Source organism: Rhagoletis pomonella, unplaced genomic scaffold, assembly GCF_013731165.1.
Source record: "Rhagoletis pomonella isolate Grant_MI unplaced genomic scaffold, Rhpom_1.0 Rhpom_scaffold_00001, whole genome shotgun sequence".
NCBI classification, from domain to species: domain Eukaryota; kingdom Metazoa; phylum Arthropoda; class Insecta; order Diptera; family Tephritidae; genus Rhagoletis; species Rhagoletis pomonella.
In genome coordinates, this window is record NW_023458555.1 from 47,423,649 (window position 1) to 47,444,386 (window position 20,738).

A 20,738-nucleotide genomic window follows, 5' to 3' on the forward strand; every position below is an offset into this window, starting at 1 on the left:
ATAGCGGTTAACTGCCCTGCTGTACGGTTACTTGTGCCGCTATTTTCTTCGGTGTCTCTAACTGGACGACTTCCGAAAGCACCGTTACGGACGTACGCTACGCCGCTCTGCACATATACAGGGTCGTCGTTATCGATCACCATTACATTACCGCGCCGTTGTGCACTTTTGCTCCTCAATACTCTGCCGTTGTTCTCGTCGTTGCTTCTGCCGTTGCTCACACCGTTGCCGTTCAAGTTGCTATCGTCCTCGTCGTTGTCCTCTACGTTGTCCTCCACGTTGTCCTCTCCGTTGCTCTCGCCGTTGTCTTCACCGTCGTCTTCTCTTTGAATACATTGCTCGGTGGTCTTTGCGTCATACCGTTGCTCACCCGCTTTGTCATTGCCTGGGCATAATCCTCGAGCTTCGGCGGAAAGCTCGCTCAGCCTAGCCGCTAACGACGCCTTTGCGCCGCTCGCATTGATGCCCACGGCCGTGCACCAAGTTTTTAATTGCAATAGCGAGTATTTTTCCGCGTTCACAGCTTCGCGATTCATCGTAAAATTATTTGCTTTCCGCGCTACTTTGATATTCGAAAACTAACTTTTACTTTAATTTGGTTCTAAGACCACTTCTGATGAAATGTATCAGGTGGCAAAATAACAAAATAAAACGCGGCCGTCGGTCTCGGTGTCCAAAATCGAATGTCTTCTTTATTGTTCTTGAAAATGGTGCATAGCATTTTACAAAAAACGGGTCTTACTCGCTAAAATACAACTAGTCTTAAGGTCTAGTTACTTAGCCTACTTATGGTCTAATCACAAGCACATGTGTATACCTAAAGATCTATTCACACACGCGTACGTGCCTACGGTCCTACAGAACTTATTTTATTTTTTATTTTCTTAATCTATTTTTTTATTAACTATTTTCATATGATTATTCGTTTTTTACAGATATTATTTATTTAGAAAGATATTTTTTAATTTGTTTTAATTTTAATAAAATTATGTTTTAATTTTTTTTAATTAATTTTTTTCTTTTTTTTAATATTCTAGCTTTTGAATTAAAAGAAATATATATATATATATATTTTTATTTCATTTAATTTTTAGAAAAAGTATTGCTAAATATACACGCTAAGATCTCCACGTTATCAGGTCTTCCAATTAACCTCTGGAAGACAGAAAAGAGCTATCAAGATTGTTGGCAGAGTTGACAATTGTCTTACGAAAGTCTTTTGTCTTTAGAAAGATTGTGGTGAGTTGAAAGACAGTTGCTATTTGCTCTTTTCGTTGCAAATCCGTTGTTATCAATGACAGCTTTGTATTGGCGGCGTATTTACCACTGTGTTCGATTACGATGTAAGGAAAATCCCGTATATATTTTAATTTTATAAAAAGAATATTCAAACTTTAAGGGCTGTTTGGAACTCTCAACAAAAACGAAAATTTCATAGAAAATCACGTACCATAAATGGAAAAGGAATTTTCATCTATACAAATTTCTTAAATCAGTTTACAGCTCTCAAGAAAAGAATGCACGTTAAGTTTTTTCTTCAAGGAAAGAATATTACATTATTTCTTGTGATTTTTCTTGAGAGCTGCAAACAGCTCTTTTACAAGGAAGAAATTAAAAAGAAAACAAATCGATTGTAATTTTCTTTTAATTTGTATTAATACCTGTTCTTTTGTCAAAAAATCAAGCTACTAGCGATGCAAGTCGATGGATAAATAAACTAGTTTTGAGTGGTTATTAGAGCTGCAAAAACATCGGAGCACTATCGATAGTATCGATGTTTTAATATTTTTTTTTTTTTGAAATCATCGATCTTTTTTTTACTATCGACGTTTGTAGAAGATATGCCATCATTAGGAAGTTTATCCGTTGTTGATTTGGGGCAGGCAAAATTAAAGCGTAATTAACTCATAATATTTAACAGTTCAGCTTAATTTTAACGCAAAAGCGTACCTATAAGTCTTTACTCATAAAAATAATTTTGTCAGTGCCATTCGTGAAGTGTACCCTAGGTTATTGCCTTGAAGAGCAAATATTTAATGTATTTAATAAAACATTAATTATAACACATATTAATAGTGTTGTTGCTTTATGAATATTTTTTATATTATTTTTCATTTAATTAATTAATAACTTGAAATATTCAATGTGCCCTTAAATATAAGTCAAATTAAACATTAAATTACTTAATGGATAATTTTAAAATAATAAAGGTAATTTGTTACAAAATCATGTTTGTTAATTGATCAGAATTTCAATTCTAAAGAAAAAGTTATAGTTCCCAAGAAAACACGATAGTATCGATACTATCGATGTATTATTGGCAAAAACATTCAAATATCGATGTTTTTGCAGCACTAATGGTTAATTAAATTGTCCAATAATTTCTTGTAGGGCTAGGAAATAATATTACTCATATTCCACATTGTACATGGCGTATGAGTAACATTTTCCATGTTAAAGTTTAACATTTTTTTATTCGCAATGCAAACTTTAAATGAAAATATCTTGGGGGAATGTTCTGATCTAGAAAAACGATACACGGATCCAGTTGATAGATACCCAAAATTAAGTTTACAGGTTTTCGAGTTATTCTAAAAATGGCATTTTGAAAAAACCCGTCCTCCATTTTCCAAATTATTAATTAAGCAAGGAAAAAATTGCTAGATTCTGATACTCACGTCGTGACCGCATTCAAGCCGGACGCACGTAACGTCTGTAGCTTTCGTTGCCAACTATCAGGATGCGCGCGAAAGTAGTGAAAAGAACCAGCTATGAATCGAAATGGCTCGCCATCCTTTAAGAAACGATCATTATTCCAATCAACGGTAAAGTTGCGTGACGTAGAGATGCTATGCGCATAGAGCTGATGTACGCCAAACAGCGCCAGCAAACTTATCGCTAAGATTTGCATTTTCTGTAAAAGTAGGAAGAATAAAACAAAATAAATAACACAACAAATAAAAAAAATGTCGCTATGTGCTAATCCGAAGAGCTAAGCATACATACATACATATTCTACATAAATATTTATTTAGGAAGTACATATGTAATTCCAAGTAATGACCTCAAATGCGATCAAGAAGCTGCTGCATTTCTATAGCTAAGTGTTAATTAAATCATTCTTTAGCGTATGCAGTACGACGATAGTGTCAAGATCCGCAAAACTGAATAATGACAAATTAGATTGAACTAGATTAGATTAGTAACGCGCTTATATGAGCTACATGTATACACTAGGGATGTTGCGAATGTGGAATTTTAGGCGTCAAGTATTTTTATACCCGAGCGCACTTGTACACAAGGGTATTATAACTTTGTTCACATAACGTTTGTTTGTAACAGGCAAAACGAATCGAGATAGATATAGACAAATGTATACGTAAATGATCAGAATTAAAAGAGAAATCGATTAAGCGGTGACTGTCTGTCCGTCCGTCCGTCCGTCCGTCTGTGCACACGATAACTCGAGTAAAAATTGAGATATCTTAACGAAACTTGGTATGTGCACTTCTTTCGGGCGTAGGGCGGATGGTATTGAAAATGGGCAAAATCGGACAATAACCACGCCTACCTCCCATATAACGGTAATTTTCCGAAATACGAAAACTGCGATATTTTAGCAACTACTGAAGATTATTCACTCAAAATTGATATTTGCAATAATTTTTAGACGAAAAATAAGAATATTATACATTTTTGGAAAATGGGCGTAGCCACGCCCACTTATGGATACATGTGTATATCTTGGTAACCGCTGCACCAACTTCTACCAAGCTTGGCACAGTTGTTAGTCTTGCTACAGCATACCAAATGGCCGAAAATTTTTAAAATCAGACAATAACCACGCCTACCTCCCATATAACGGTAATTTGCAGAAATACGAAATCTTCGATAAATCAATAAATATTAAAGCTAAGCGTAAGCGTAAGTTTAAGCGTGGCACCGCCCACCTATGATCACATATACATATGTATCTCGGTAACCGTTCCACCAATTTGTACTAAACTCGGTATTTTTATTGTGCTTGCCAAATAAAAGCAAAACGTTGAAAATTATTGAAATCGGACTAAAATTACGGCCGCTTTTTATATAACGGTAAATTTCAGAAATGCTTGAAACTTCAATATTTCGAAATTGAAGGACGCTAATTTACTCAAAATTGATACACACCGGCTTACCATGTAGCGGTACCTGCGACGGGTAATGTAATGTTTAGAAATAATTTAGGTGAGTAATTAGGTGATTTAGGTAAATAAAAAATGGAAAGGCTAGTAATTTTTAATAATGATTTTTTTATTACTTGAATTTAAGAATTGTGTTTATTTAAAACTTTTTATTAAAAAGTAATGTTGTTGCCTTGTTGTTCATATACCTGACCCAAGGTTTGTTTTATGGTAATTATTTAAAATTTTTTTATTGAAATATTTATCCTCGTTTAGACTATTCAGTTTTTAGTCTTTTTTTGTCCTTTTCATTTGATACCAAACTTGTTTAATTTGGATAAGCGGTTTGTTTACTATCCGGAAAGTACTTTTATTTCGGAAAAAAAATACTTGGCCAAGTTTAAATCGTAAAAAAATAACTGTTATTTTCGGCCCCTTCAATATTCGCAAAATATCCGCATTGATTATTGTGAATGCGAATGTTAAAATTAATGCGGAAGCTCCGCGGTTGCGAATGCGAATGCGAATATTTGCAACAACCCTGGTATACACATGTGCGTTAGGGTGGCCCTTTAATTATCTACATCAAAATTTTGCATGGGATCCAACTGCTGTCAGGGTTTGAAAATACGCACAAAAATTTTTACAAAGTTAATAAATTTTACATATATCATCGATAAAATTAAAAAAAAATGCGTTCTAAGCTCAGGAAGACCATACTAACTCCTATCTGCGTTTCTTGGTATTTTTCCATATAACTATTTGTAAACCAGTGTTACTTAGAAGTTAAGAAAAAGTTGAAATTTGTCTGAAAAAATTGACAGATAACAGTGGTTGGATGACTGTGAGTATATATGAACAGTTTTCAATAATATATCAAATTTATCAAGTTTCAATTTTTTCAAGCCTTAAAATTCTTTAAAAATTTTCTCACCCCAGCGCCCCATATAAAATGTATACATATTTTTAAGGACCACCCTAATTTACGTACATATATTTTTACTGTGCTTGTAGGTGTGCGTTTTTCTGTGTGTGCTTTCACCGGAACTGTATGCACACGGAAGCGCAAACCTAAATTTGCTATCAATGCTGACCTATCAGTAGGTGTAAACAATAGACAATGGTCGCTATAATTTCTTTGCTGGCAAATTTGACACTTCATTGCAAGTCGAGTGATGATATGCATTATTTATGTATGCTTGTACAAATGTAGATATGTATGTACATACATATGTAGTAGGTATGTGAGCCATGCATGTTAATTAACACAGCGCACTCCATCGCTAATGGCATTAGCTGCATATCTTGTTTTCCACTCTGCTAGTTTTAGAATTAATTGTGGTGTTTCGACGGCGATGATATCAAGACTGCCATTCTAGCACAAATCATATAATTGTTTGCCCTAATTTACATACATATGTAGATGGCGCCTACTCTTTGTAATTTGGCACAAGGTGCTAAAGGGTACTTTGTGAAAAATTAATCTGTTTTAAAATAGTGTTAATACTAATATGTCCGATTCAGAGTGAAAAAAAAATTTCTTCCACTTTTTTAAAGATACCATGAGAATAGCTTCTCATTGTGGATTATAGTTCCTGCATGCCTTTTAAAATTTTTTATTTTGCAAAATAAAAGGAAAGGTTTGCCTGATAGTTTTTGAATAGAAAATAATCGGTTTTGGTTTTACGGGAATTAATGAAAGTCAAAGTTACAATTTGAATGTTCCTTCTTTTTCTGAAAAAGGCAGCCTTGTGCGTACTCAAATAATAGAGTTTTCATTGGGATACTTAATACACCTGAATAATTAAGTACCAGGTTAGGCCAAAAATATTTAATACACTTCATATATACATATCTACATACTGAGTGGCCATGATTTTTGGAGTTACATTTTTTTGAAAGCCTTCGTGTTTCAATTTTCGGGTTTTTTACCACCAAATTTTTTTTAGCGGTACCAATTCTGGACTATTTCCAAATTTTCGGTACTATTCAGGTATTTCATGATTTTTGGTAATATTTTGGGATTCTCGGGAATATTTCGAGATTCCAGAGACTAATTCGATCCTACACGAAACGCTTAGGCGATAACAGCGCCAAATAAGATAAGATATTTATCAAAAATATTTAGCACACTTAAAGTTTCTAAATAAAATCATAATCGGTGCTTAATGACATCAAAAATACTTAAGTGCATATGTATATAGTACTTGATGGTTCAGTATTTACTATTTTGTTGATTACTAATATATATACAATGTTCTTATTCTTGATTTTCGCTGCAACGGCCAAAGCGATTGGGATGAGAGTTATGGAACTGTTAACTCTGGTTTAAGATTAAAAAAAGTTGAAGTATAATGGTTTTAAGGTTAAAGACAACTTTAAAAAATGGTTAACATTATTACGTTCTGAGGAGTAAAAACTGTTCCTAAAAATAGCATTTAGCTAAAGAGCTAACATTTGGAATTTACTTTGAAAATTTTCAACGAGTGTGGAAGCGTTGACATGTCTAGTTCTCTTCCCAATATGCAAAATGTACTTCCTACACACCCAGGAGTCACCTCCTTTACTATTCCTAGGTGTTCTGGCATAAAATGAAATCGGTGGCCGGCGGTTGTTTTTCAAACATCATTGAATTTGCACGCACACAATGATTTTAGAAATCGATTCGTAGTGGCTCCTAGTGAGGTAAGGAAAAAGTGACATTATTTTCCAACTCTCAATTCATTTTACTTTTGAGTCTATGCAGAGACGTCCGAAAAGAAGCGTGGCGCTTCACCAACATATCAGATGTAAAATGTCAAAATTGTAGAGACTTGGTATGTGCGAAGATCAGCCCAATTTTATACTCTGCTGATGCCGGTCACTACTCTACTATGAGTCACTAAAATATTCTTGCTAATAAACATAGTTGCCAACTTGGTTCTTTAAGCACTAGATTTAGTGCTTTTTGAAAATTAAAACGCCAAAAAAATTATTTAGTGCCTACTGCCTTTTTTAGTGCTTTTTTCCTGAACGAAAAATTGCTCCGAGATAGGTAAAACCTGAAATGTTTAAAGCTGTGGCAGCACTGAATTTACAAGAATCTACAAATTGAAATGCACTAAAATATAACCATGATTGATAAAAAGCTGAAGATACAAACCCATCTTGTTGAATTCTATTCGCGTAAGTTAAGTATTTCTTTTTTCTTTTCTAATTATTTGTATAAATTTTGAATTTTTTACCACCTGAATAAAAAACATCGTTTATTGGTGCTGAATCCAAATCTGGCCGCACAATTGCTTGGCACTAAAATTTTGAGACATCCTAACCCTTAAAATGCCAAAAACACGGTTTTTGACGATATTTGAGGTTATATAATGAAAACATCAAATTTGTTTGCTCATTTCTACTTATGGCATCATTTTCATTTGTTGCGATTCGATTTTTCTTTCTCCAGATATACCAGTTTTAATGCACAGTACTTCGATATTACGTCCTAAGTATGAGTCATCATAGCATGTGTAGAGGCTATTCAATCGTTATGAGCGAAAAGTTTTGTGTATTGATTTATGTATGTATTCTTTTGCTTTTGTTAAATACAATCTGTTATGAAAAAAAGCATCTTTTGATTGAAAAAAATTTGGTGCTTTTAGTGTGATAAAACGCTTTTTTCCAAGTTTTTGGTGCTTTTTAAAAATCAAAAGTTGGCAACACTGCTAATAAATTCTAAAGACCAAATAGTGCATGCACCTTTTCTTATTTACTCCGCAATCCTAGTAAATATTAATATAAAAATTGCATATCTGAACCCGAAGGAAGAATGTAACAATATATCAAGCATTCAACTCAAAGCGTTTTTTGTTTCACAACATATGAAACAATATATGTACTAAAAATTTTGGTCCAAATGGTCCAAACCTTACACCAGGGTTAAGAAATTAATCAAGAGAAGTTTCACCATCGTAGCGCGGCCCAGATGCACTTTTTCTTTTTTTAAATTAGCTCAGGTATATTTCTTTGACCATTGTATAACCCAACAGCTGTGATATTGATAGCTTAGGGCGTTATCTTTTCTACCGAAAAATTTTGCCTTCTCAGCACTTTCCAAGTACAATTACCAAGGAGGCAACATTTTTTATAAAAGAAAACGCCATTAGTTTTCCTCGCAGAAAAAAAATGCAAAATACAAATCCCTTCGGTTATTTGTAAACTCCGGCTAGGTTATATTACTAAACTAATGCAAACGTACCAAATTAAATTTTATAATGTATTTGGGTTTTATAAAAATTAAATGATATTTGAAGGACTCATAAAAAGGCCTGTACGGAGCTAAGTATGTACAGTTGTATGTGTACATATATGTGCACATTGGGGTATCCCCGTTGCTAACTGATTACACACCAAATAGTTCAAAAAGGTGTTTGTCATCAACCGAAGTGTTAAAATTCCAATTAAAATAAAACTATTCATTATTAGATTATTGGTATTGCATATCAGCATGCAATTCAAAATCAAAAACAAAAATTAAACGACGCCAGCGTGCTACGCTTCTGTCGAAATCAAGTACGTCAACGGGGATTTCAGTTCGGTTCAACGGTTCGGGAATTACATGTTTCATATTGACTAGTTTTAACAATATATTTTTTTGTTATTCAATTATAGTTAATTTTTTAATTGAGTTTATTCTTTAACAACAACCGTGTAAATCCAGATTTCAAACTTTCACAAAAACTTCTAGCTTTTTAATTAGATTTCTTAGAATGTTTTGTAGGCCATTTAATTTTAGTATAATAAGGTGCAAGCTTGAATAAATTTTCGGCAAATTTTTGTTGTTGATTGTATAGCTCATATCATCGGTGACTGCAAAATGTTCCATGCCAATTATTACCTGTGGTGCTTAAATAATCCGTCACCTGTATCTGATCGCTTCTGTTAATCGTTCATACCAACCAGTGTTGGCACTAATCGGTCGATTAAAAAAATTAAATTTTTAGTTATTAGCCTTTAATTTGATTAAGTAAGTTTGGTGATTAATTAATTTACGCTGGAATTTTCCTGTGCACATAAGGCCAGTTGATCGGGTATCTCTAAGTCGGTTTTTTTCATCGTTCTAAGCTATTTGGCATGCGTTTTCATTAATTCCCTTGTTATGTTTTATATATATTTTGTGTTTTTATAAGCGTGAAACACAAAAAAAATAACTATAACTCTTGTTTGGTTTCAAATTCGGACAAACTAGAGCACTTAATCAGATTTTATTTTTAATTGGATTAACGATTAAAAAATTTTAATCATTAAACGTACAGATAATTACGATTAATTAATTTTAACATTTTAATCGTTAATTTTTAATCCTTAATCAGATTAACATTTTGCCAACACTAATACCAAGTAAGTAAGCGCCAGTGTAGATGGTTTTGCAACACCACCGACGATATGTTTCTTCCTTATAAAAAATCGTTGAACTTAGTTTATATCTAAGAAAATACACTACACTGCCTGTAAAAAGAATGCCAAAAATCAACGGTAAGTCCAAGCTACCTCAAACTTGTACCTTATTGTACAATAGACCTGAATGGGCTTCACAACTGTAATCTCAAAATCTTTCTAAGAAATCAGAATATTTCAAATATTTTAAATATTGCACACAAATTTTAAACTTGGAGTTATAGGTATTTGTTAGGAAATAAACTATATTTTTATAAAAACAAAAAATAATCATATAACAGAATTTTTTTTTTTAACTTTTCAATATGTAGCGCGTTTACGATTTGTGCGTGGGGTGTATATTTGTGTTATTTTTATTCAGTAGCAACCAAGGCATATACAACAAGGTAGAAGTGACAATTCTCGAGCTCTCTCACAGCTGACTGTAATGTCAAAAAATGTAAACAAAGAAATTAACCCTTTGTTATGCATGTACCAAATTTTATCATAGTATTCGCGGAGCATTTGCCCTAAAGGAAAGATTGGTCCAATTGCTCGAAAAATATAGTCTTAGGTATAATAGTTTTGTATCTATTGTAAGTAATGCATAAGGTATGCGTTTTAATCTAAAATTGGTTACAGTGTCACGCAGTAGCGGACAACGGTTACAATGAACGATTTACTGATATGTAGGCACTTAGTCATCGAATTTTCATGTGCAGCGTTGGCATGTTGAGAGAGTATCCGCTTAGAAAATCTGAGAACCCCGGTTCGAATCGCAGTGGCTTACAACCACGCAGGGGTGGTAAACGAACTTTACCACTGGCCACAGTGCCTACCCACTTTTTGATCTAAAAAATATTTTTTTTATATAAATACATACAGGCAAACTAGAGGGCTGCATGAGTTCATTCAAACTTCTAACCAAACAGAGTACAATGGATTTGAATATTCTACTACACATACAAAACACTCAGCGTTTTGAATTTTATAAGATATGAATATACATTTTGTTTTAAATTTTCTACCTTTAAATGGAAGAATGTGAATGAATGAAAGAAAAGCATTCAAATCATTCAAACTCATTTCAGTTACAGCAATACAGTACAGCAGTACAGCAATTCGAAAATGATTGGAAAACCAATATTTTTTCGAGCCTCACCTTCGATAACTGATGTGGAATAAATTAGTATTCGATTCGAAAACTAGGCCTTTCTCCAGCAAAATGGAACCTTCGTTATCCAATGCATTTGTCCTTCGTTAAGAATTCGAAATCCAGCCCGTTATCGAATTGAAAATTTAATTAGAGAGAGTGATTGTCTTATATTTCCCTTCGAAAATGAGCTGGATTTCACTTCCTCTCTTGTTACTATGGTTTTTATATTTTTTCGAACCCATCTCGAATGTATTTCCAATATACTATGAACGTTGGAAAACTAAGATCGGTTATGAGTTCGTTCTCAGTTCGATATGCATATTGGATATCGAAGGTCATTTTCGAACTTTCGCCAAAATGTTTATAGTTTTTCTCTACAAACAAGTTGATTCGTATTGTAATAGGAGCGCAGCAATACATATATACATACATATGTACATATGTTTGTACATATGTACCCTGCAAAAAATTAGACTAATCCGGGATGACTCCGGGAGCAATCGCAAAGGAGCATGTGACTTATACCACTTTTGATCTCTTTATATGGAATGAACTGATCGCTTTTGTTCGAGCATGTCCTATGAAGAGACTAATTGTTCACCTTTATACCCGAACGGGTATAAAAAAGGAACAGTCCAGCGCCTTCGTCTTGGCCTGCAGGCTGTATCGGAGATACAGCCGCTAAATTTAAACGTAGAATACGTGGTATGGTTAAGAGCATATCCAAGTAAAAAAACAAAAGCACACAGTAAGCAAAAAATATCGATAACAAAAGCGATAATAATATCGGTAGCAAAATCGATAAAAACATCGATAAAGAAATCGATGAAAATATTGATATCAAAATCGAAAAAAAATCGAAAGCAAAATCGATAGCAAAATCGATAACAATACTGATTACAAAATCGATTACAAAATCTATCAAAATATCGATTACAAAATCGATAACAAAGTCGATAACAAAATCGATTATAAAGTCGATAACAAAATCCATAACAAAATCCATAAAAATATCGATACCAATATCGATAGCAACATCAATAAAAATATCGAATATAAAACCTATAAAAAAATCTATAACAATATCGATAGCAAAATCGATAAAAATATCGGTAACAAAACCGATAAAAGTATCGATGACAAAAGCGATAGCAAAATCGATTACACAATCGATAACAAAATCGATAAAAAATATCGATAACAAAATCGATAAAAGTATCGATCATTATATCGGTAAGTTCCGAAAATATCGATAGCAAAACCAATAACAATATCGATAACAAATTCGATGAAAATATCGATAACGAAAGCAATAATAATATCGATAGCTAAATCGTAAACAAAATCAATAAAAATATCGATGACAAAACCGGTAAAAATATCGATTACAAAATCGATTAAAATACCGACAACAAAATCTATAAAAATATCGGTAATAAAATCGATAACAAAATCGATAAAAATATCGATAACAAAATCGATAAATAATCTATCATAAAATCGATTACAGTGTCGATAACAAAATCGACAACAAAGTCAACAAAATATCTATAACAAAATCGAGAAAAAATATCGATAACAAAATCGAAAAAATACCGATCATTATATCGATAAGTTCCAAAAATATCGATAGCAAAATCAATAACATTATCGATAAAAATTTCGATAGCAAAATCGATAAAAACATCGGTAATAAAACCGACAAAGTATCGATTATTATACCGATAAACCCCGAAATATGTACTTACGGACACATACATAATTTTTGTCTCCTTCCCACACTTCCAGCGCAAGTACGTGTTTGCAAAATGATGACGAGGTGATTTTGTATGGAAAATCATTTATGCCCATATATTTGAATAAAATAAACATATATAGAAGATATCAACCAATACTTCCCATATACCAAACGAAAGGAAAACTCTTGAATTTTTGATTAAAGAAAACAAAAACAAAATCATTCGAGCGGTTTTCGAGCATTTTGGTAATGAAAAAAATTTGCAAATTTTTTCAAAAATTTTTTGCCTTAAAATGCTCAATATTTGTTAAATTTATATAAAATTTGTACCCGATAATATTTCTACTGCTCCAAAGAACCTATATCCCGAAAATGAAAGTTATATGCCAACAATAAGTTGCTAGAGCACTTTAAAGGCTCAAAATTGACCCCAAAATAAGGCAATGTTTACCGTTGTTTTTACGACAGAAACCGAATTGGTTATTTACTAAAATGAATCTGTCGACAGGTTTGGAATTTTATCTTTGAAACGCCACACTTTTCTTTGAAATCGCTTTATTAGTTCTCGTGCAATAAGCGTTTTTGTGAAGCTCTAAAAATTACAACTACAACATTTGAACATAGCCCCCATACCTTAAGGTAAGACGTATTCTACGTCAAAAGCGACTATCCACTTTTAAAAAATAAAAATAAAAATTTGCGCCAGCTGAGATTCGAACCGGGGTGCTCAGTTTTGTTAGGCGAATACTCTCTCTGTGTGCCATCGCCGCACATGAAATTTCATTTACTACAGTATCGGTCATATCTATAGCACGCCATTTCGAAGTGATATTGTGTGCAACTTATGTTTATTTGTTTATTTTTGACAATTTTCAATTAAAATACAGTTCTTTCTCTAACAAACCCCATATAAACCAAAGTTTAACAATTTGTAGAAAACTTCAAAAAAGTGCAACAAATTTGTACCTAAGTTTCAAACTTTTTTCTCGGAAGAGTTAGAATTTTTTCGAGTACACAGTTTTTTAGCCCAATCAATTTTAGTCTGATAATGTGCAAGTTTCAAGTGACTGAAAGTTACCGTTGATTTTTTAGAATTTTTTTCGCCAAAGGTGTTGCGGTTTTCATCCATATACAAATAAATTGAGTTTATTCATTATATGGAAGCCAATGCGACAAAAAAAATTCTAAAAAATTAACGGTAATTCGTAGACACTTGAAATTTGCACGTTATCAGACTAAAATTGCAGTGGCTAAAAAACTGTGCACTCGAAAAAATTCTAACACTGCCGAGAAAAAAGTTTGAAACTTAGGTGAAAATTTGTTGCACTTTTTTGAAGTTTTCTACAAATCGTTAAACTTGGGTTTATATGGGGTTTGTTAGAGAAAGAACTGTATTTTAATTGAAAATTCTTAAAAATAAATAAATAAACATAAGTGGCACACAATATCACTTTGAAATGGCGTGCTATAGATATGACCGATACTGTAAGTGCGTACATATCATTAAATCGTTAATAGTACCCGTTAGAGATGAGTCGGGGACTAATTGATCTCCAATTATACCCGTAAGGGCTGATTCGAGACTAATTGATATCCAATAGTACCCGTATGAGACTAGTTGCGACTAATTAATGCCCAATTATACCCGATTGAGAGTAATCTCGGAATACTCTCTTTATAGATTAGTGACACAATTTTTTGCAGGGTACATAGAGAAAATATTTTTGGATACTCCCACAAAAAATTTTCATTAATTTCAAATCAATTTATTTTCACTTTGTTTGAATATTGTTGTGTCGACACATATGTACATACATATATCAGAACAGGTATTCACTCAGATTTAAAAAAATGTTAAGCTAAAATCATTTATTCGTTTTGTATATGAATAATTCATAAGCCGTTTTGAATGAATTCATGCAGTCCTCTAATGCAAACATATTGGTCTCCCCTCTCAGTTATTCATAAAGTATTTAGCCAAGCAATTCCGAAAAAAGGTTTTTTTTGGCCGAACGTATAGTCGATTTTTTATATTTTTCGTGATATCTTCGGCATTTACAGCCGGATCTTAAAATATGATATAACGATGTTTTCTCTCGAGGAGACGATTTCTATGCTCCAAAGTACCCCGTTCTAGTACTTACCCACCAGGAGGTCAATTCTCGTTCTGCGTTATCGTGAATTGAAGTGAAAAAGTGAAACTCACACCGAAATAATTGTTAAATTAAATTATTAAATCACCTCACAATAATGCAGAACGAGAAGTGACCTAAGATCTCAGTTCTTACCCCCTAACATACCACCGTAATGCCAGTAAATAAAAGTCAAAAATCAATTCGTGTTCTCGAGAAAAAAATTTCATGAAAATTTATCGTTTTTTGATCTATATTTGCTTTGTATACTACTTTTAACAAATGGAGGAAAAAAACGATAGATTTTCAAAATATGGAAAAAAATTGGCCGCTATACTGAGATGTTTGAATCCTGAAAACTGGTTTCCTCGAGAACACGAATTGATCAAGTAAATCTGATTATGAGACATTACTCGTACGACCAACAGCTATAGAACCTAATAAATGCGCACTCTAGATTTTGTTTCTGTTTCACAGGGTTATTGGCGATGGTGGGTGTCTCCGAAATATGAAAAAAAAGCGAAAAAAAATGTTTTTTTCCAAATCACTTTGCAAAAATATTTCAGACTCTCGGGTGTAATGCGAACATTTTTGTAAGGTGGTACGGTCTAATGTACCCACACATAATTTGACATTTGTGTCTTTGAAGAGCAGATTTTTCTTTATTTAATTAAAGAGGCCTTCGCAATGAACTTTAATGCTTTTGACAAATAAGCGAAAACAATTCCATGCGGCGAATACATTAAGACAAGAGAAAATACATGAAACAACAAAGGCATAAATTAACGATAAACACCGACTTGCAGTTAAGAAATGCCACATAAATATAGAATTATTTTCTTTTTTTTTAGTTTTATTTATTTTGACTTCTTTTTCTTCTAAGCTTTTAAAGCCGAATTAATCATTTGACCCACTTCAATTAAAAATACTTTGCAACCGGCGCAATTTTTGGGTAGCAAATGTCAAACAGTTTACTTTGCGATCACAAACTTGTAAAATATATACATTAGGGTGGCCCTTAGCTATAGGCGCAATTTCAAAAGTCAGAAACCTCGTGCTCCCAACCCCTAATTTGATTTGTGTGCCTAAACCATTGATCTGTACAAAGTTTTGGATGGATCGGACAAGTTTTGGGCGTCTCTCTTCGATCTTTAAGTTATTCATGCATTTTGTAGGTACGTATGAATAACATTTAATTCAGTATAATATAAAAAAACGATTTATTTTCAGTATTTCCTTACACTAATAGTAATATTGGCGAATAAGAAAGATTGTTGTAAACTCTAACAATTCACGATAATCATCTCTTTTGTGTTTCTAAGTCGCAAGCTGCTGTCCCACAAACCGAAGTGTTGTATCGCAAACATTATCTGGCTCTTCGGATTGGCTAGTTGTGTAAATAGTAATAGTATTAATTTAGTAATAAATTTTCATAACAAAGTAATACTTAGGTAAAAGTAGATAATAGGTAATAGTAATGGCAAGTACAATTTGCACTTTTTCTAACAATATACTATAGTTAAGTTTAAAATCTAGCCTACATTGTCGAAATCGAACATAACCAATTTAACAGTTACCTGTACATGTGATTAGGGTATTCCGCGGCACTGATAAATCGACTTTCCTTATATATTTTTATTAAAGAAGACCCACATGTAAATTTCTTAATTTTGAAATAAATATGCAAGGGGGTTCGTGATTTATGGAGAATAAATAAAAATTAATTACTAAGTGTATAAGGCAGTAAAAATAAAGAATTGTATGATGACATTAGATGATGATCATACATACTTATTTAACTGATCTGGGGACTTCAAGGTCGATGAGGGTCCCCCAAAACTTGTCCAATCATTCCGAAATTTTGCACATATCATTTCTTTAGCTATTCAAACCAAATTAGAGATTGGGAGCTAAACATTTTTCACTTTCAAAAATAAGGGCCACCCTAATATACATACATATATATACTTAAATGTACAAATATGAACAAAAATACATATTACATTTAGTGTGTATGGTACTTTCAACAAAAAAGCGATCAAAGCAAACATTTACACGCTATCGGCGCAAAAGCATACATATTTTGGAAATGAATTAAGTGTACCCGCTCCCATTCAAAATAACTTAGGATGTCTCACTTGATTGCTGCAAAGTGCAAATGTAAAAAAGTCTATTCTTAAAAACGCAGTATTTGTACCTCAAGGCAGGAGGATTTGATAATAAACGAGATTTAGGAAAGTAATTCATCCATATTCTTAAAATCTGCTCAACAAAATATTGGCTGCAGAGGACACAATAGTCTAGATTAGGTTCTTCAAGAGGACAGACCATTTAAGTCGCCCGACTAGCATTAGGATAGAGGAAATCGAGCTAACCTCATTCGATAGGTCCTCAAAATTTCCAGATGCGAATCGGATTATAAATAATAAAGCAGAGATACAAATGCAACTACATAAAAAAAATATGGAAATAAATTATTTATACGTTCAAATATTATGGACTTTTTGTAAGATTAGCTTTATTTTTTTCTATGAAATAAGCCGCTACTTTCTTATTGAAAGTAATGTGTGAATATTTTACTTTGCATACTAGAAATAGGCAGATCATAAAAGGCTCGAAATACAATGTACAAAGGCCAAAAATAAACACAGACTCCACACTGTACAGGAAAAAATTTATAAGTAACATAAAACACCAGTGTTCCAATCTGCGTTAAAAACTAATCAAAATTTAATTATTTGATAGTAATATAATATAGCGTTTTGCTTAGGGAAAGAGTCTAGATCCAACAAATTATGTCGACTCGTTTTCGCGAGTTCGTGTTTGTTTCATACCCCGTAACTCTTTTCTATTCAATATTCAGCTATAAATCGCCATCTAAAAGACAAACAACAATTGCCACTTTACACAACTTGCTAAGCGCTTTTCCAAGTTTTTCCTCCGATTTGTGGAGTGTGCATTGATGTTCTCATACAAATGAAGGAACGTACAGTTTACCGCCGCCTTCTTACATCCGATGTCTTTTTACGAAAAGCTTTCCGTGGCAAAAATACACTCGGGCGTTTGCCATTTCCCTGGGTCGCTTCTAGATCCTTACCTTAATTAGAACGGGGAACGATGCGCCTGTCTCCTTCTGACGTAGAGAGCGCTAAGCATTCAAACTAAACATTCAGCGCGCTTATTCTAGGATAGATGATTACCTTATGAATCGAACATGGGTACTACCTAATGGTAGTGCGCACCTCTCAGTACTCGGCAACGATAACTGTACAAAAAGAACGAACGAAGAAAATGGTTTGCAGAGCACAGGCTACCTTTACTATGATTTTAATAGGTTTACTACGATTTTTGAGAATATTTATTACGCTACTCTTCTATATAACCGCTACGAATCGGAGGAGAAGTTCGGCCAAGCACTAACACATTGTGTAACCGCCAATCTACTATTATTATTATCTCTGGATCATTGAAAGTCGTCGCTGTGAAAATGGCTATTCGCTTTTAACAATGAGGAGTTAACTCTCATTCGGTGGTAAATTAAAATTGACAGTTAATTGTCGAACGTGAGTTAACAGTGAGGAAGTAATATAGAGATACTTGTTTAGTAATTTTTAGTAAGTAGATAAGTATTAATATTAGGGTGATCCAGAAAAGTAAAGTTGGAGTTTTAATACTCTCGCTCCCTAGAAAAAAGTATTTAGGGGCCGGTCAAAGCGCTCAAAGCTTCCCACGTATTTTATATGCAAAAAAAAAACATTTTTTTGTAGGAATGGTATAGAATTCTTAAAATTCTTGTTTCTCTTCGGGAGACTTTCGATAAAAATACCCAATTTTTATTTTGGCATTTCCTAGTACTAACGATTTGTATGGTTCTTCCCCATTGCATTTTTTGGGGTTTTTGGGCGACCTATAAAAAAATAGTTATTATATATTTTCAGTATAGAACAATCTTAGAGGGTGAGAACGTTAAAATTTCGACTTTACATTTTTTTTACTACCCTAATATACTTCATAGAAATTACATGCCCTAACAAAGACGTCAAATGTGGGATTACTCGGGGATTAATCCCGAAAAAAAAAAACATGCGACTAATACTACCTCTTTATACCCGAACGAGTTTTAGGAGCGTCCAGTTGAGATTCGAACCGGGGATCTATGGTTTGCTAATCGAATACTCTGGGTGCATTCCAAAACGTCAAAATACAAAGAATCAGTCTCTTTTATCGATCTTCAACCGAACATTAAAGTGAATGATGGAAGTTTGATTTATTTACTTTATGGTACGGATCATCAATATCGTCTGCTTTATATCCCTCTACAATATTAAATACCTTTGCATCCCAGTATCGTCTGTAAGGTCAGAGGGATTTTCGAGTAAGGCCGGATTAGTTAATAATAATCACCGAACTCTGGACAACCTTTTTCGCAGAAAAATGTTTATACAAACAAATAAAAATGTATGTACAGCATATAGCACATTTAGCTTAATACAACAAAAATATTTTATTAAAAATGTAGTTTTTCTTATAAATTAAATATGGCCGATAGTATCGATAGTGTTCATCAATACATTAAGCAAGTATCAATAGTCACTACTGTCAATAGTTTTCTATCTCTACTCTCAAACAGCTGGAGGAGAAATACAAAAACAAAATATTTTCACTTCTGACATAATTTGACGCTGGAAAAAGTGCTTTTTGTGTTCCTGTACATATTTCTATGTATATAGTTGCTCTCCCGTTGCTCTCACTTAAAAGTGTAAGGGCTCAGTTATGCATACTTGGCATTGCTTGAGAGTTGTCACATAAGGAATCTGTTAAATGAGCTTCGCGTGTAAGCTGTTACCCAACGCACAGCATTACATACGTAGAAGTCTGTTGGTTTTTGATTTCTACGTAAAAATGGTATAGCAGTGCATGCAATGCCAAGTATGCATAACAGAGCCTTAAGATTGTTGTTTGACAGTTTCACTGGTTTTAGACCGAAGAATAAAGGATCAGACCAAATATTAATACAAATTAATGCAAAAATTTTCTAACGAGTTTTATTAATATTACAACTTAGTAAATATATTTTTAATTGGCTGCAAAGATCACTAACAATCATCAACCATATGACTACACCATTTGTGCAATTTTCAACATTTTAGCGTTTTAATTTTCGAATTATGCACACATTCCAAAACATTTACATATATACATATATACTTAAATTTCACATCTGGGAAATTTCTGTTCACCGGCAGCATTTTGTGTTTACAAATGTGCATATAATCACTTGTAATTATTTGAAAATAATTATTTAACGACTGTACTCGTACAAAAATCCTTCTCAATAAACACGCAAATTTTTAAATATTTACGACTTCTCACGACATGCATGTAGTTATGTTAGACAGCACAGTGCTTTCCCTCCATAAAAAATGTGGGAAAAAATAGAATGGACGGATTTAACTGAAAATTTTACTTTTCATAAATTATTATTTTTTTTTGGAGTTGAAAATTTGGGTTTCATACATAGGTGTGTATCTATGTACATATAGTTCGTTCCTGAAACTTCAAAGTTAAGTGTTTAGTAATATAAAAGGAGTGTATGTAATCAAAATACATAATCACTCATTGGTAATGTTTGTATTTAAATATTTTAATACAATGACAAATAAGAGCTCGTAACCATTTTCTTTGACACACATTTGTAAATATTTCACGTACATATGTACATACAATTTTCATAATTAAACTTAATTTGGCTTTAAGAATCTTATGAAGAAGAGAGTTTGTTACCCCAACAGCTCTTTAAATATTTTCCTTGCCGCAAATGTTGTTCTTTAAAGTTTTGATATTTTTTTATTAATTTGGGAAAATCATTTGGAATATAATACCATTCGTCACATTTTCCAAACTAAATACATAACGTATGTACATATTTACTACGAATAGGAAGCGAATAATATTAAAAATTCACATAATAAAATTCCGGTCCTGGTACCTTCTTTTTATTTGTCTATATTTCAATGTCCGCAACTGAGTCAAGCTTTCTCAAGTGGGCCACTCAAAGTTGACTTTTCGATTTTTTATATTTCATTGACCGGGTTTGAAAGTTTACATGGTGTGGAATATTGACACCAAAGATTTTGCGA

At 32.9% G+C, this 20,738-nt stretch overlaps 2 protein-coding genes across 4 annotated transcripts in view; one reads left to right on the plus strand and one right to left on the minus strand.

Annotated features, from left to right (window-relative positions):
• The window catches only part of LOC118747404 (tachykinins), an 87,055-nt gene that overhangs the window by 28,113 nt on the left and 38,204 nt on the right, over positions 1-20,738 (plus strand). The gene's annotated exons all lie outside the window — the stretch shown is intronic.
• The window catches only part of LOC118745224 (beta-galactosidase), a 347,980-nt gene that overhangs the window by 8,456 nt on the left and 318,786 nt on the right, over positions 1-20,738 (minus strand). For all 3 annotated transcript variants that reach the window (XM_036478766.1, XM_036478758.1, XM_036478752.1), the window contains exon 2: positions 2,679-2,914. In XM_036478766.1, coding sequence (XP_036334659.1) covers positions 2,679-2,911 — 233 coding nt within the window. In that variant the 5' untranslated portion in view covers positions 2,912-2,914. The remainder of the gene's footprint in view (positions 1-2,678; positions 2,915-20,738) is intronic.